General features: G+C 51.3%; 1 protein-coding gene across 12 annotated transcripts in view; it reads left to right on the top strand.

Annotated features, from left to right (window-relative positions):
• The window catches only part of A4GALT (alpha 1,4-galactosyltransferase (P1PK blood group)), a 26,542-nt gene extending 9,756 nt beyond the window's left edge, over nucleotides 1-16,786 (top strand). For 4 of the 12 annotated variants that reach the window (XM_024239606.3, XM_009234442.3, XM_063722690.1 and 1 more), the window contains exons 2-3: nucleotides 13,306-13,446; nucleotides 14,916-16,786. In XM_024239606.3, coding sequence (XP_024095374.1) covers nucleotides 14,962-16,023 — 1,062 coding nt within the window. In that variant the 5' untranslated portion in view covers nucleotides 13,306-13,446; nucleotides 14,916-14,961 and the 3' untranslated portion in view covers nucleotides 16,024-16,786. 12 annotated transcript variants of the gene reach the window in all.

The raw sequence follows: 16,786 nt of genomic DNA, 5'->3' as shown, positions 1-16,786 counted from the left end.
ATCATTATATCATTGTTTATTTAATCAGCCTCTTCAAGAAAGACCTTGGGTTGTTTCTAATCTTTTGCAACTGCAAACCTGTGACCTTGTGCAAATGTCATTCATCTGTAGGATAAAGCCCCAGAGTGAGACAGATGTTGTTAAATTGCGCTGAGCACTGTTTGCATGCTCACTGGCTGTGTATGAGCATGCCTGTTTGCTCACAGCCTTGCCAAGAGAATGTGTTAAGTGTTTTGGGTTTTTGCTAATCTGATAGGTGAGAGATGCTATCTGAGTATGTCCATTTGCATTTCTCTTACTTATAAAAAGATCCTTCCTCTAGCTTACTTGTTTAGAGGTCATAATTTTGTATGTGTGTGAATTGTCTTTGGCCCATTTTGTTTTGGGGTGTTGGTCTTCTTATTGATTTCTGGGAGCTCTTTATATATTAGAAAAATTCGACTTATGTGATGTGAGCTGCATTTAAGTTGTCCCAGGTTGTCTTTTTTTTTTTTTTTTTTTTTTTTTTTTTGAGACAGAGTCCTGCTGTGTCATCCACACTGGAGTACAGTGGTGTGATCTTGGCTCACTGCAACCTCCATCCCTAAGGTTCAAGCAATTCTCCTGCCTCAGCCTCCTGAGTAGCTAGGGTTACAGGTGTGCACCACCACATCTGGCTAATTTTTTTGTATTTTTAGTAGAGATAGGGTTTCGCCATGTTGCCCGGGCTGGTCTTGAACTCCTGAGCTCAAGCCATTCACCAGCCTTGGCCTCCCAAAGTGCTAAGATTATAGGCGTGAGCCACAAGGCTGCATTGTTTTAATTAATTAATTAATTAATTTATTTATTTATTTATTTCGAGCTGGAGTCTTGTTCTGTTGCCCGGGCTGGAGTGAGATGGCACCATCTTGGCTCGCTGCAGCCTCCCCCTCCTGGGCTCAAACTATCCTCCCACCTCAGCCTCTCAAGTATCTGGGACCACAGGTGCATACCACCATGCTGCACTAATTTTTGTATTTTTTTGTGGAGATGAGGTTTCACCATGTTGTCCAGGCCGGTCTTGAACTCCTGGGCTCAAGCAGTCTGCCTGCCTCAACCTCCTAAAGTGCTGGGATTACAGGTGTGGACCACTGCACCCGGCCTCACATAGATGTTTAATATCTTTTGTTAAGTTTAACCCTGAGTGTTGCGGCTGTTGTTGTAAGCGGGGTCTTCTCTTTTACCATACCTTCTAGTGACTTGTTATTTATATTTAAGTGTGTGTGTTTATACTAACATCTTCCAGTGTGCTTTAGCTTTACTTTTTCAATTATTTATCTTGACTTTTCCAGGTATACAATAATATCATATGAAAATAGCAATAGTTTTAACTATTTTTTTTTTTTGAGACAGAGTCTCGCTCTGTCGCCCAGGCTGGAGTACAGTGGCGCGATCTCGGCTCACGGCAAGCTCTGCCTTCTGGGTTCACGCCATTCTCCTGCCTCAGCCTCCCGAGTAGCTGAGACTACAGGGGCCCGCCACCGCGCCTGGCTAATTTTTTGTATTTTTTAGTAGAGACGGGGTTTCACCATGTTAGCCAGGATGGTCTCCATCTCCTGACCTTGTGATCCGCCTGCCTCAGCCTCCCAAAGTGCTGGGATTACAGGCGTGAGTCACCGCGCCCGGCCAGTTTTAACTATTTCTATTGGGTTTTCTTTCTCTTGTCAAATTCCTCTGATGAATACACCCAGTGTAGTGATGGTGGTGGCAGCATCTGTGTCTTCCCTGAGCTTAATATTAGTGCCCATGTATGAAACTGTGTATTCGTACTCTCTGGAGTATGAAGCTGGTTCCTGGCTTCTGTGTTAATCTATATAATTTTGTTGAGGAAGTGTCCATTGATTTGTAATTTACTAAGTGTTGGCTACTTTGTTAAATGTTTTTTGGTGTCACTGGGGATGATGATTTTTCTGCTTAGATCTATCTAATATGATGAATTATATTCATGATTTCCTAATTATATTGAACCATCCATGCATTCTTTGAATAAACCCCACTTGCATTCCTTAATCACCCCCATTTTTGTATTTGTTTTATTTTTTGAGACAGAGTCTCACTGTGCCACCCAGGTTGGAATGCAGTGGTGCAGTCTTGGCTCACTGCAACCTGTGCCTCGCAAGCTCAAGCGATTCTCGTGCCTCAGCCTCCTGAGTAGCTGGGATTACAGTTGTGCCCCACCACACTGGGCTAATTTTTGTATTTTTAGTAGAGATGGGTTTTTGCCATGTTGGCCAGGCTGGTCTCAAACTCCTGGCCTCAAATGATCCAACTGCCTCAGCCTCCCAAACTGCTGGGATTACAGGCATGAGCCACCGTACTTGGCATCCATTTAATTTTAATGTGCTGCTGAATTCTATTTGCTTATATTTTATTTTGGATTTTTACAATAATATTCATAAGTGAAATTGGTCAGAAGGATATTCTGTGAAGCCGTTGTCAGGTTTTGGTTTAAGTATTTGCTTTACTTAATTTTTTTTTTTTTGCCTGGCACAGTGGCTCATGCCTTTAGTTCCAGCATTTTGGGAGGCCAAGGCAGGTGGGAGCCTAGGAATTCAAGACCAGCCTGGGTAACATGGTGAAACCCCATCTCTACTAAAAATGAACCTGGTATGGTGGCATGTGCCTGTAGTCCCAGCTACTCAGGAGGCTGAGGTGGGAGGATCATGTACTTGAGCCTGGAAAGTAGAGGCTGTAGTGAGCCATGATCGTGCCACTGCATTCCAGCCTGGGTGACAGCAGACCCTGTCTTAAAAAAAAAAAATTTTTTTTTAATTTTCCTTTCTATATGTTGCTGTTTAACAGTTTAAACATTATCTGTTATTTCAGAGTTTTCCAGGATTCCCTCCCAAAATGTTTTGCCCTGGTGCTTTTGTTTTGTAATTGTAGTCCTTTTATAATTCTGTTTCTAATGTGGAAGTTGTCCTGTGTAGATTAGCTATGTCTTCTGGGATCCATTTGATTTATTATTTTTGTCCAGAAATTATTTTATTCAGGCTTTAAATTTTATTTGCTAAGTACTATCTTATTTTTTAAAACAATTATCTGCTTATTTGGTTATTTTCCCATTTGGCATTTCCTAGTTTGTATGGGAAGCTTTCTCCCCACTCTCCTATCTTGATTAGGTTAGTTGGTGGTTGTGTATTTTACTGGCTTTTTTCCAACAAGCCAGCTTTTTTACCTTATTTATTAGTTCTACTGCTTATTTCTTCCCTAATTTATTTCTTCATTTCCTTCCTTCCTTTCTTCCTTCCTTCCTTCCTTCTCTCTTTCTCTCTCTTTCTCTCTCTTCTCTTCTCGAAACAGGGTCTTGCCATGTCATACAGGCTGGAGTGCAGTGGCACCATCATGGCTCACTGCAGTCTTAACTTCCCAGGCTCAGGTGATCCTCCTGAGTAGCTGGCACTGCAGGTACACACCACCACACCTGGCTAAATTTTTTTATTTTTTGAGAGGGAGTTTCACTTTTGTTGCCCAGGCTAGAATGCAATGGCGCCATCTTGGCTCACTGCACCCTCCCTCTCCTGGGTTCTCCTGCCTCAGCCTCCCAAGTAGCTGGGATTACAGGTATGCGCCACAACACTTGGCTAGTTTTGTATTTTTAGTAGAGATGGGGTTTCTCCATGTTGGTCAGGCTGGTCTTGAACTCCCAACCTCAGGTGATCTGCCCGGCTCAGCCTCCCAAAGTGCTGGGATTACAGGCGTGAGCCACCCCGCCCAGCCTTTTTTTTTTTTTTTTTTTTTGTAGTGACAGTCTCACTGGGGTGCCCAGGCTAGTCTCAAACGATCCTCCCACCCCAGCCTCCCAAAATGCTGAGATTACAGACAGGAGCCACCATGACCAGCCATTGTTTCTGTGTTTTATTTTGTGGTTCTTTTTCTAACATTTTTAAACTGGTGCTTTATTTATTTTTATCCTTTCTGTTTTAATTGTTACATACACTGGTGGCTAAAAATATTCTGATGATTGCTGTAGCTGTATCCTGTAGATATGGATACTTGGTGTTTTGGTATTTGTTGGTGGTGGTGGTGGTGTTATATTTTGAGACAGAGTCTCAGTCGCTCAGGGTAGAAAATGATGATGCAATTTCGGCTCACTGCAACCTCTGCCTCCCATTCCAGCAATTCTCATGCCTCAGCCTCCCGACTACATGCGTGTGCCACCATGCCTGGCTAATTTGTTGTATTTTTAGTAGAGACTGGATTTCACCATGTTGGCCAGGCTGGTCTCAAACTCCTGTCCTTAACTGATCCGCCTGCCTTGGCCTCTCAAAGTGATGGGATTACAGGCGTGAGCCACCACGCCCAGCCTGATGTTTTTGTTATTTTTATTTGCTAGGAATCCCATAGATACAATTTTTTTAAAAATTCCCAATTTTTAAATTAATTTATAGTCATATTGCTTCATAATCATGAATTTTTAAAATATTTTTGGATGTTATTGACATTTTCTTTGGACTGAATGTGGTTAGATTTCATGACTGTTCAATCAGCTCAGCTCTTGAAAGGAAAGCACAGTATCTGTCACTAGGGTAGAGAGTTTGAAATATTATAGTACCTTACTGATTATCTTATTTGGGTCTTCTGAATTCTTATTTCTGTTTATGCTACTTAATGTTTCTTGGACTGAAAGTGGTAAATTAAAATCTCTTGTTAGTGTTTTGATATATTTATCCTAGTATCTGTAATTTTTCTATTCTGAAAATTTCTGCAGTATTATTTGATGCATTATGAATTATACTGTTAGCATAATAAATTGCCCTTCTTTGGCTCATTTAGTGAGGCTTGTTGTGATTTTGCATCATTTTATATTAAGATTATTGCCCCAGCATTTGCTTTTATATCTTTGCTTGTTCTTTTTTTTTTTTTTTTTTGAGATAAGAGTCTCACTCCATCGCCCTGGCTGGAGTACAGTACGGCTCACTGCAACCTCCACCTCCCGGGTTCAAGTAATTCTCCTGTCTCAGCCTCCCAAGTAGCTGGGACTACAGGCACCTGCCACCACGCCCAATTAATTTTTGTATTTTTAGTGGAGAATGGGATTCACCTTGTTGGTCAGGCTGGTCTCGAACTCCTGACCTCAGGTGATCCACCCGTCTTGGCCTCCCAAAGTGCTGAGATTACAGGCGTAAGCCACTGCACCTGGCTGTTCTTATATTTTTAACCATTCTAAATTATTTTGTTTAAGGTATGTCTCTTGAATAGAGAATAGAGATAGGTTATAGGTTATGCTTGAAATCTAATCTAAAAATCTTTTTCTCCTTCCAGATCAGTGGGTGAAACTTTTTTTTTTTTTTTTTTTTGAGATGGAGTCTCGCTCTGTCGCCCAGGCTGGAGTGCAGTGGCACGATCTCAGCTCACTACAAGCTCTGCCTCCAGGGTTCACACCATTCTCCTGCCTCAGCCTCCCGAGTAGCTGGGACTACAGGCGCCCGCCACCACGCCCGGCTAATTTTTTGTATTTTTAGTAGAGACGGGGTTTCATCGTGTTAGCCAGGATGGTCTCGATCTCCTGACCTTGTGATCCTCCTGCCTTGGCCTCCCAAAGTGCTGAGATTACAGGCTTGAGCCACTGTGCCTGGCCAACTTTTTTTTTTTTTTGAGATGTAGTCTGTGTCACCCAGGCTGGAGTGCAGTGGTTCGATCTTGGCTCATTGCAACCTCCGCTTCCCAGGTTCAAGCGATTCTCGTGCCTCAGCCTCCCGAGTAGCTGGGATGACAGGCACACATCACCACGCCTGGCTAATTTTTGTATTTTTAGTAGATACAGGGTTTCACCATATTGGTCAGGCTGTGATTTTTGTATTTTTAATGGAGACGGGGTTTCACCTTGTTGACCAGGCTGGTCTCCAACTCCAGACCTCAAATGATCTGCCTACCTCGGCCTCTCAAAGTGCTGGGATTACAGGCGTGAGCCACCGCACCTGGCCTGGAATTACTTTTTAAAGTGTTTTTATTTTTAAATTCATGCTGTAATTTTGGATTCGAATTTGTATTTGTCTTGTGCCAGTATTTTCTTTTTCTTTTTCTTTTTTTTTTTTGAGAGCATCTCTGTCGCCCAGGCTAGAGTGCAGTGGTACGATCTCGGCTCACCGCAACCTCTAACTCCTGGGTTCAAATGATTCTCCTGCCTTAGCCTCCCAAGTAGCTGGGACTACAGGTGCGCGCCATCATGCCCAGCTAATTTTTTGTATTTTCAGTAGAGAGAGGGTTTTGCCCTATTGGCCAGGCTGGTCTCGAACTCCTGACCTCAAGTGATCCACCCACCTCGGCCTCCCAAAGTGCTGAGATTACAGGCGTGAGCCATTGCGCCCGGCCTTGTGGCAATATTTTCATAGTGAATTTTCTTTATATATAAGCGAGTATTTGTGCGCCTCATCCCCGTTTGCATTTTGTTTTATACCTTTAAATTTTTTTCCATATTTGAATTAGTTGAATTTTCCTGGAGTGGCAATTAACAAGAGGTTTTGGTGGAAATTGGGAGAGAAGCCAGGACAGTTCTCTGGGTTTCTCTGGTGAAAGGCTCCCTCCTCTGTTGCCATGGTAATGGGTTGTGCTTTTAAAATATGGCCTTTCTCTGTGTCCACTCCTCTTTCACCTCCAGAACCTAACCTGTCTCAAGAGGTCACCTGCCTCCAGCCCTGAGTACTCCCAGTTCATTCTGGCCATAGCTCCTGCCTTCTGCCATCTCCCTTTTAGAAGTGGCCTTTTCTGGGGTCTTCTACTCCTGAGCCCTCCCCACCCCCCATCCCCCACCCCCACCCCCTTGCTCCCCACCCTGCCATTGCCATGTCTGCTGCTCGCAGGTGCTTTGGGCCACACTCACCTGTGGTTGGGAGTTTGCGGGGAAAATTCAGAACTAAGCTGCTGACTTATTCCTCCTGGAATGAAGTCCACCTCCCTGAGTTTTCTCTTTGTAACGTCCACCCAGAGAGCAAGACCGCCTGCTTGATTCCTGGCTTCTGAGGCGTTAAAGGCCTGGAAGGAAGAATATGTTGTAACCTCTGCTCTGAAAAGAGCCCTTCTGCCCTTCTTACAAACAGCCCTTCTCTATTTTTTTTTTTTTTTTTTTTTTTGAGTCCAGAGTCTCACTTTGTTGCCTAGGCTGGAGTGCAGTGGTGCAACCTCGGCTCACTGCAATCTCCACCTCCCAGGTTTAAGCAATTCTCTTGCTTCAGCCTCCCGAGCAGCTGGGATTACAGGCATGCGCCACCATGCCCAGTTAATTTAATTTTTGTATTTTTTAGTAGAGATGGGGTTTCACCATATTGGACAGGCTAGTCTTGAACTCCTGACCTCATGATCTGCCACCTTGGCCTCCCAAAGTGCTGGGATTACAAGCATGAGCCACTGCGCCCGGCCACAAAAACAGTCCTTCTTATGCCAGTTACTTCCTCCTAAAAACTGTCATTCTTACTTCTCGGGTAGAAATATTATATTTATTTGTGCCCTGAAAGATTGTGGGGGCTAGGGATGGGGAACAGGACACTGGGCCCTCCAAGCAGGGTTTGGAAGCTCTGGGCATTGAGTTTTCACACCAAGGGGGTTCTGAGTTCCAAGACCAAGGAGCCCACCCCCTCCTTTGACGGACAGTGAAGGCCCAGGGAGGGGCAGAGGTGGGTCCAAGGTCACATTGCCAAATCTTAGCAGGTGCGAAGGAAGGAAGGAAGCTCAGGTATGTTGGTGTGGGTCGTTGTCCTCCAGGCCTGGCCACATAAAGTCCTGCTCAGGAAGGAAGCCGTGAGGCAATGAGCTGGGAGACCCTGGGGGTGAAGCCCACCTTGGTCCCTGTCTGACCAGGCAAGGGTGGAGGTGGCTGGGGAGGGGACCCGATTTGGCTCCACTAGAGGCAAGTATGACCGTGGGACAGGGATGGCAGGCTCTCACCCTCCAGTTGGTGACAGCTGTGGGACTGGGAGCGTGATAAAGAGCATGCTACGTCCTGGCTGCATGTCCCTGCGTCCTGACCTTAAACACTATCCTGAGTGGTCCTTCCCTTCCAGCCCCATCACAGACTTCTGCACACAGATACCCACCAGTTCCCCTGCTGGAGGAAAGGCCTATGACGCGATGGCCATGGCCACATCTGTGGAGGGCCTGTTCCGTGGGCTGGGCCCTGGAGATGCATTGCCTCTCTCCATCCCTCCAAAGTGGAGTAAATCCCATTTCGTTGGCAGAGAGACTGAAGCTCAGAGGAGGAGCATGGCCTGACTGCAGTCACATGGCTGGTGACGCAGTGGGAGCACCCGTGTGACCCTGGCGCTGGTGTCTTACACCTCAGGGGTCTGGGGTCACAATCACAAGTCAGCAGGGGTGGCCGCACCCCAGCCTGGCCATGCACAGGGGCCAGCTCCTTATCTGGAGAGGCTTGGAAGCCACAGCAGGATCCAGCCATGGTCACTGATGCGCCCCCCCTTGGCCACTGCTGGGCCTGTTTCTCCCCACATCCCACCTTTGAATGAGCTGCTGGCCTCCCACCACCCGACCGTTGCTTTGCTCCTGGAGTTCCAGTTCCTGGGCCCTCTTGTTGAGACCCCAAGAACATGAAAAGAGTGGAAATAGCCTCTGGCTCTCCTGGAGGGCCATTCCTCATCTCTTCAGTATCTGTTGAGCTCCTGCTGTCGGCTGAACCTGCGTCAGCACCAGGAACAGAATGAGAGCGAGGAGCCCTTGTCCCTTAGGACTGAGACAACGGAAAACACATACAATCATTTCCAGGGGACGAGGGCTGCGCTGGGTGCGGTGGCTCCATCTGGTCCCACCATTGAGCCCTGGAGCCCCCGTCTCCTGGGTGGATTGCCCCCTACCTCAGGAGCAGCCCATCCCCACTGACCCACTGCGGGCCAGTGTTGGTGTAGGCCCCTGGGTTAGTCGGGGTTCTCCAAATAAACAACCAGTCGATGAGAAGATGAAATAAGACATCTCAGCTCAGCAGTGAGGCAGGAGAACGGGAGCGAATTCCTCCGTCCTCAGCCTTTCCTTCTACTCAGGCCCTCTAGGGTTGGGGGCCCACCCACACTGGGGGCCATATGCTTCCTGAGTCTGCCATTCGAATGGTAATCTCATCCGGAAACACCGCCAGACACACCCAGGAGTAACGTTTAATTGGGGCACCCTGTGGCCTGGTCAAGTTGACACATGAAATTAACCATCATAGCCCCCACTCTGGTTTGGAACAATCATCTCTGAAGGCCACCCCAGCTGCAGAGCTCCTATGGGACTGGCCAAGGCCCCTGTGGCAATGACAGCCTCACAGCTCAACATCTCCCTCTGTGCAGTCCTGCGTCCCTTTGCCCTCACAGGGACCCAGAGCCCTCCCCTTGCCCTGCGTGGGGCTCTCCAAGTCCTCAGTCAGCTCCCCGGGCCAGGCCCATGACCAAGGGCATTGAAGGAAATGTCGAGTGACGTGACCGAGAGTGACACGAGGGTCGTGGTCACTCACACCAAGGGGCAAGAAAGAATTCAGGGCAAGACCGCAGTGCCAAGTGAAAGCAAGTTTATTAAGATTGTAAAGGAGCTGGGCGCAGTGTCTCGTGCCTGTAATCCCAGCACTTTGGGAGGCCGAGGTGGGCGGATCACTTGAGGTCAGGAGTTCAAGACTAGCCTGGCGAACTTGGTGAAACCCCATCTCTACTAAAAATACAAAAAATCATCCGGGCATGGTGGCACACACCTGTAATCCCAGCTACTCAGAAGGCTGAGGCAGGAGAATTGCTTGAAGCCAGTAGGCGGAGGTTGCATTGAACCGAGATCGGGCCATGATACTCCAGGCTGGGCGACACAGCAAGACTCCGTCATTTAAAAAAAAAAAAAAAAAAAAGGTAAAGGAATAAAAGAATGGCTACTCCATAGAGCAGCCCCTAGGGCTGCTGCTTACCCATTTTTATGGTTATTTCTTGATGATATGCTAAACAAGGGGTGGATTATTCATGCCCCCCTTTTTAGACCACATAAGGTAACTTCCTGACGTTGCCATGGCATCTGTAAACTCACAGTGCTGGTGGGAGTGTAGCAGAGAGGACGACCAGAGGTCACTCTCATGGCCATTTTGGTTTTGGTGGGTTTTGGCCGGCTTCTCTACTGCAACCTGTTTTATCAGCAAGGTCTTTATGACCTGTATTTTGTGCCGAACTCCTGTCTCACCCTGTGAGTTAGAAAGCCTTAGCCGTCTGGGAATGCAGCCCAGTAGGTGTCAGCCTCATTTTACTCAGTTCCTATTTAAGATGGTGTTGGTCTGGCTCACACGCCTCTGACACCTTTGCCTCTCGGGGCCTCTGTGTTCCCGTCGGGACATCAGAATCTCCAAGGGCACAACCGTGGTGCTCTGGAAGCCTCTCTGTCAGCACTCAGCCTGGATGGAGGGCTCAGTGCGGACTCCGTTTTGTTGGGTCATGGTTGGCCAGTGCTAGGCTGAGCTGGGCTGGACACAGGGCTGGAGGGGTAGCGCCCTTACTGCAGGGACAGGTGGGGGTGCAATTCGTGTAGGGATGAAAAGCACCAGCTTGGAGGGCCTTTTCTAGGCTCTTGGGCCTGGCCCCTGATGCTGATGCCCCTAGTTAGGGCCTGCAGAGCTGGTGCCAAGAACCTGGCTGGTAGGGGTCTGACCCAGCCTTTGGCCCTCTGTCTCCATTGCCCTGCACCTCTCGATTTTTTTTTTTTTTTTTTTTTTTTGAGATGGAGTCTCGCTCTATTGCCAGGCTAGGGTGCAGTGGCGCGATCTCAGCTTACTGCAACCTCTGCCTCCCGAGTTCAAGTGATTCTTCTGCCTCAGCCTCCCAAGTAGCTGAGACTACAGGCGCGCACCATCACGCCAGCTAATTTTTGTATTTTTAGTAGAGACGGGGTTTCACCATGTTGGCCAGGATGGTCTTAATCTCTTGACTTCATGATCCGCCCGCCTCAGCCTCCCAAAGTGCCGGGATTACAGGCGTGAGCCACCGTGCCCAGCCATGCCCTGCACCTCTCCGCTCTCCTCACTTCCTGCCTAAGATGAGTTATGGGGGATCCTGGCGATGGGAGCCATGGATGGGCTTAGAGCAGGCGAGTGGCCACAGTAACAGGCTAACTGGGAATAGCTCCCTGGTTCCCTGGTGACAGGGCGGGATGTGGTGAGCCTGGAGGCAGGGGCAGGCAGCAGGGGTGTGCCAGGCCCAGCTGACAAGGCCCGGGACATAGGGCCACAACTGCGAGGCCCGTCTCGGGGGCCAGGAGCATGCTTTGGGCCTGAGGTCACCCGGATATTGGGCTGCGGCCAACTTGGCCCCATACATAGTTTCTATTCCTGGGTCTTGGGCTCTGACACCAAATATGGCGTGGCCTGAGTCTGGCACCCCCAACTGTGGTCCGACGACATATCCTGCCCCTCCAAGTGGGCCTGGACCCCACCCACACCATGGAGTCAGATCAGGCCAGCACTCGGGGCCCCCAAGCGGGCAGAGGCTCCTACCGCTGCTAGTGGCCCTCTAACTGTCCACCCATCCGCGTGGTTCACATGGGGTTAAAAGTCCTCACGACCAAAATAGCCCCTCTGCCTGCAGAAGAAAGACAGGGGCAGGGGGCACCATGTCTTGGTTTACACCACAGCCCTGCCCTTGCTACCCACATCCCAGGGAACTCACCTGGCTTCTGCTCCCTACCTTTCGCACTGGCCCACTTGGTCACACAGTGATCTACAAACTCATTGCTTCACTCTTGCTGGTCACTCACTCGTTCACTCATTCATTCATTTACCGATCATTAATTCACTCATTGGTTAACTCATGGAATCACTATTTATTGACCGCATACTAAGAGCTGGACACCGTTCTGCCATTCCAGAGCTGAACAAAACACAAAACATACCTATCCTCATGGGGTTATGTTCTAGACAGACAACCAAAGCAAATAAATAGGATGTACCGTGTATTAGAATAAATGCAAGGATGAGGAAACGAGGGGGCTCTGAGGGTGATGGGGGGAGTTGGAATTTCAGGGGGCCCAGGGAGGACCTGGTGGGAAGGGGACTTTTGAGTGGGCATCTGAGAGAAGAACCCTCCAAACAGAAGAACAGCAGGTGCCAAGGCCCTAGCAGCCGTGTGAGGCCTGAGAAACAGGCGGCCAGTTGTGGCTGGGGCACAGGTGGCGGGGAGAGAAGCAGAACATGAGGTCAGGGGTATGGGGGACACATGGGGCCCAGCGGATCAAGGCCTCACATTCAGGGTCTGAGCTGAGAATGACGTGGCTGATGTACTTGTAAAGCATCCTGATGGCTGTTGAGTGAATGGGTCAGAGTGAGCTGTTTTCCCCTGTGCCTGCTGCGTGCTGGGAACCTAGCTGGGTGCCAGGGAGAGAAGGTGCAGGTGAACACTAGATGCTTGTTCCCATGGTGCTTGCAGAGGTCTGGAGCCACCACTTGTCTCCTCCATCTGACCTGCTCATCCTTGGTGCTTAACCATGTGTCATCTCCCCGAGGGAGTCACCATCTTTGTTTCCTTTTATCTTTTTTTTTTTTTTTTCCTTTTTGAAACTGAGTTTTGCTCTTGATGTCCAGGCTGGAGTGCAGTGGTGCGATCTCGGCACACTGCAACCTCCACCTCCTGGATTCAAGCAATTCTCCTGCCTCAGCCTCCTGAGTAGCTGGGATTACAGGCATGCTCCACCATGCCCGGCTAATTTTGTATTTTTAGTAGAGACAGGGTTTCTCTGTGTTGGTCAGGCTGTTCTCGAATTCCCGACCTCAAGTGATCTGCCCACCTTGGCCTCCCAAAGTGCTGGGATTACAGGCGTGAGCCATCGTGCCTGGCTTTTTTTTTTTTTTTTTTTTGAGATAGAGTCTGGCTCTGTCACCCAGGCTGGAGTGCAGTGGCACAACTGGCTCACTGCAACCTCTGCCTCCTGATTCAAGTGATTCTCCTGCCTCAGTCTCCTGAGTAGCTGGGATTACAGGCGCACACCACCGCGCCTGGCTAATTTTTGTATTTTTAGTAGAGACGAGGTTTCACCATGTTGGCCAGGCTGGTCTTGAACTCCTGATCTCAAGTGAGCCACCACGCCTGGCCTCTTTGTCTGTTTCTAAATGATGCCCCCACCAGACTGAGAACTCCTTTAGGGAAAGGCTGTGTCTGATTCTCCCCTTCTCCCGGGTACCAGTGCAGGGCCTGTCCCTATTCCCCGAGCGTTCCCTGAGACGTGGAGCGAGTGAATGAATCAGTGAACACATGAGTCTCAGGCCTGACCCGCCTGTGTGGCCAGGGGGACGAGGCATCTGAGAGCCGGCGACCTGTTTCACTCTCTTCTTGCCATCTTTTGCAGATGGATTTGCAGCCGCTGCAAGTGTGTGGAAGGGCCGTGTTCGTGTTGGCAAAGAAGGTCGGCTGCTGAGCCAGGGCGTGTCTCCCGGAGGCCTGTGGGCTGCCAGGATCCCCACCTCTCTGCAATGGGCTGCCCAGGCTGGTCAGTTACCAGCCAGTGACATCATCAAGGTTCCCTGCTGTCTACCCTGGGAAGGGCCCAGCCTAAGTTACCAAGCCCCAGGCTCCCAGTACCACCCTCAGCCTATGTGGATTGCCACCCCACCTTCTGCCTGTCCTTGGGAGGGGACCGACTCTCAGCTCCCCTTAGCAATCAGGTTGCACCCAGTCCCTTGACTTTATGCCCAGGTTTCCTGGCACCTAAAGTAGAAACGATGCAACTGCCCCTTGGGCTCGCTGAGGGCCAGAAGGGGTGTGACTTTGTCACGGAGCGTAGAAGTCACTGAGTCGATGGTGATCCCGCTGGCTGTTAACATCGATACAGTTCAGGTCAGCACGCACCAAGTTCCTCCAACACACCAGGTGCATCGGCTAGCCACCTCTCCCAGGCAGGGCGGTGCAGTGGTGAGAGCAGGGACCCCAGCCAGGTGGCCTGGGACCTAACCCCTGCACTGTCACTGCTGGCTGTGGGACTCTGCACAAGGTACTGCACTTCTGTGCCTCAATTTCCTCATCTGTAGGGTGGGGGTGGTTATAAGGGGCCACACATGTTCCTATGTGTGAGATGCTGAGAAAGTCACCTGGCATGGACAGGATGGACAGCCAGTATTTATCGAATTATGAATGAATGAATGTTACCCTTTAGTGGGTTCCAGCATCCTGTCCTGTCGGTGGGAAGACTGAGGCTCAGAGAGCCCCGTAACTTGCCCCAGGTCACACAGCCGGTTCAGGCAGAGTTAGGGTCTCATGCCTCCCAGGTGTTCCCACAGTCTTTTCCCCAGGAGCAAGGTCCAAGCCTGCTGCTCCTCCAACCACCTGCGAGGCACCTGGGCATGTTCCTGGCCACCAGGAAAGACAGGTCTAAGGGCAGTAGTACCAGTCAGCGTCATGTGCCTGGAGCGAGCACCATGTGAGTGCACCTGCTGGGCAGCCCTTGGCAAACCAGCGCCCGGGCCTGCCGGAGCCCCAGACCTCATGCTGAACATCTTCAGGGTCCCTCAGTGGCCTGTCCTTGGACGATCCCCAGGCCTGGTTCATGGAGCTGAGGCGGGCATGAGCTGAGCCTCAAATCCCAGGCTGCCAATCCTAACAGAGCCCTGTGTGTCACATGGCGAAGCCATCACTTCTGACAGTTCTTATGCAGACCAGACTTTGGCCTGGGCCTGTGATGGTTACACACCATGGGTGGCACTGGCCTGGTCCTTGGGGGAGCTCACAGGTGTGTCACAGAGTGGAAGGGACCCTGCTCAGACCCCAGTCCATGGCCCACTGTGCTCCCATTTCGTAGGTGAGCAGCCAGCAGGCTGGGGTTCAAGCCTTGGCCCCTGTGGGCCCAGGAGCCCATGGGCTTGGAAGCCAGCCTTGGCTCTGGCTGATGTTCACAGGAAACGTTTTCCTTGTGGATCGGGAATGCCAGCGGCCTCCCTGATGGCGGGTGCTCATCTCTTGCAGACCAGCCGGTTCCTGCTGGAAGCTCCTGGTCTGATCTGGAGATACCATGTCCAAGCCCCCCGACCTCCTGCTGCGGCTGCTCCGGGGCGCCCCAAGGCAGCGGGTCTGCACCCTGTTCATCATCGGCTTCAAGTTCACGTTTTTCGTCTCCATCATGATCTATTGGCACGTTGTGGGAGAGCCCAGGGAGAAAGGGCAGCTCTATAACCTGCCAACAGAGATCCCCTGCCCCACCTTGGCACCCCCCACCCCACCCTCCCACGGCCCGGCTCCAGGCAACATCTTCTTCCTGGAGACTTCAGACCGGACCAACCCCAACTTCCTGTTCATGTGCTCGGTGGAGTCGGCAGCCAGAACTCACCCCGAATCCCACGTGCTGGTCCTGATGAAAGGGCTTCCGGGTGGCAACGCCTCCCTGCCCCGGCACCTGGGCATCTCACTTCTGAGCTGCTTCCCAAATGTCCAGATGCTCCCGCTGGACCTGCGGGAGCTGTTCCGGGACACACCCCTGGCCGACTGGTACACGGCCGTGCAGGGGCGCTGGGAGCCCTACCTGCTGCCCGTGCTCTCCGACGCCTCCAGGATCGCACTCATGTGGAAGTTCGGCGGCATCTACCTGGACACGGACTTCATTGTTCTCAAGAACCTGCGGAACCTGACCAACGTACTGGGCACCCAGTCCCGCTACGTCCTCAACGGCGCCTTCCTGGCCTTCCAGCGCCGGCACGAGTTCATGGCGCTGTGCATGCGGGACTTCGTGGACCACTACAACGGCTGGATCTGGGGTCACCAGGGCCCGCAGCTGCTCACGCGGGTCTTCAAGAAGTGGTGTTCCATCCGCAGCCTGGCCGAGAGCCGCGCCTGCCGCGGCGTCACCACCCTGCCCCCCGAGGCCTTCTACCCCATCCCCTGGCAGGACTGGAAGAAGTACTTTGAGGACATCAGCCCCGAGGAGCTGCCGCGGCTGCTCAACGCTACCTATGCTGTCCACGTGTGGAACAAGAAGAGCCAGGGCACGCGGTTCGAGGCCACGTCCAGGGCGCTGCTGGCCCAGCTCCATGCCCGCTACTGCCCCACGACGCACGAGGCCATGAAGATGTACTTGTGAGGGGCCTGCCAGGTCACCTCCGCGACCCGCTCCTGATGGAGGGGGCACTGGGCCGCCCTTCCTGGGGAGGCAAGATTAGAGGCCCGGGAGAGGGAGGCCTGAGCTGCCACCGGGCTTAGGCAGGCTGTTGAGGAGCTGTGGGAGCAGGCCCAGTGGGAGGCTGTGGACACCCCCAGGACAGTGTCCTGTCTCGAGGCAGGGCTGATACATGGTGCCATAGCCAGCGGAGTGAGCTCAGTGAGCGCCCCGGGCCTTCTAGACGACAGGCAGGAAGGATGAACCTCAGGGCACCCCCAGGTGGCGCGGAAAGCCAGGCAGTTGGGACAGAGGTGCCCACGAGGGCAGAGGCCGGTGCTAAGGGGATGGAGAAGGAGGGACAAGATTCCCAGAGAGGAGAGGAGGCTGTTGGTAGGAAAGTGGCAGGGCTGGGGGAGACCCAGCCCCAAGGGTCTGGGGCAGAGGATGCTTTGCTCTTTTCTGGTTTTGATTCGTCTTTCGGGGGGCGGTCAACAGGGACTGAGTGGGGCAGAGGCCCAGCAGTGCCAGCCTGGGGAGCCCTTTAGGGGCAGCCCCTCCTGCCCACCCATCCTTCCTCCTCTCCAGAGATGCCAGGGGGCGTGTATGCTCTGCCCCTTCCCTTAGATGGGGACTGGGTGGGGAGGCTCTTTAGGCCCAGGAGAAGCATTTTAAAGAAATCCCCACCCCGCCGCCCGCATTATAAACACAGGAGAATAATCAATAGAATAAAAGTGACCGACTGTCA

Source organism: Pongo abelii, chromosome 23 (genome assembly GCF_028885655.2).
Source record: "Pongo abelii isolate AG06213 chromosome 23, NHGRI_mPonAbe1-v2.0_pri, whole genome shotgun sequence".
NCBI lineage: Eukaryota > Metazoa > Chordata > Mammalia > Primates > Hominidae > Pongo > Pongo abelii.
The sequence above is the reverse complement of the archived record's forward strand: the minus strand, read 5'-3'. Positions and strand labels throughout refer to the sequence as shown.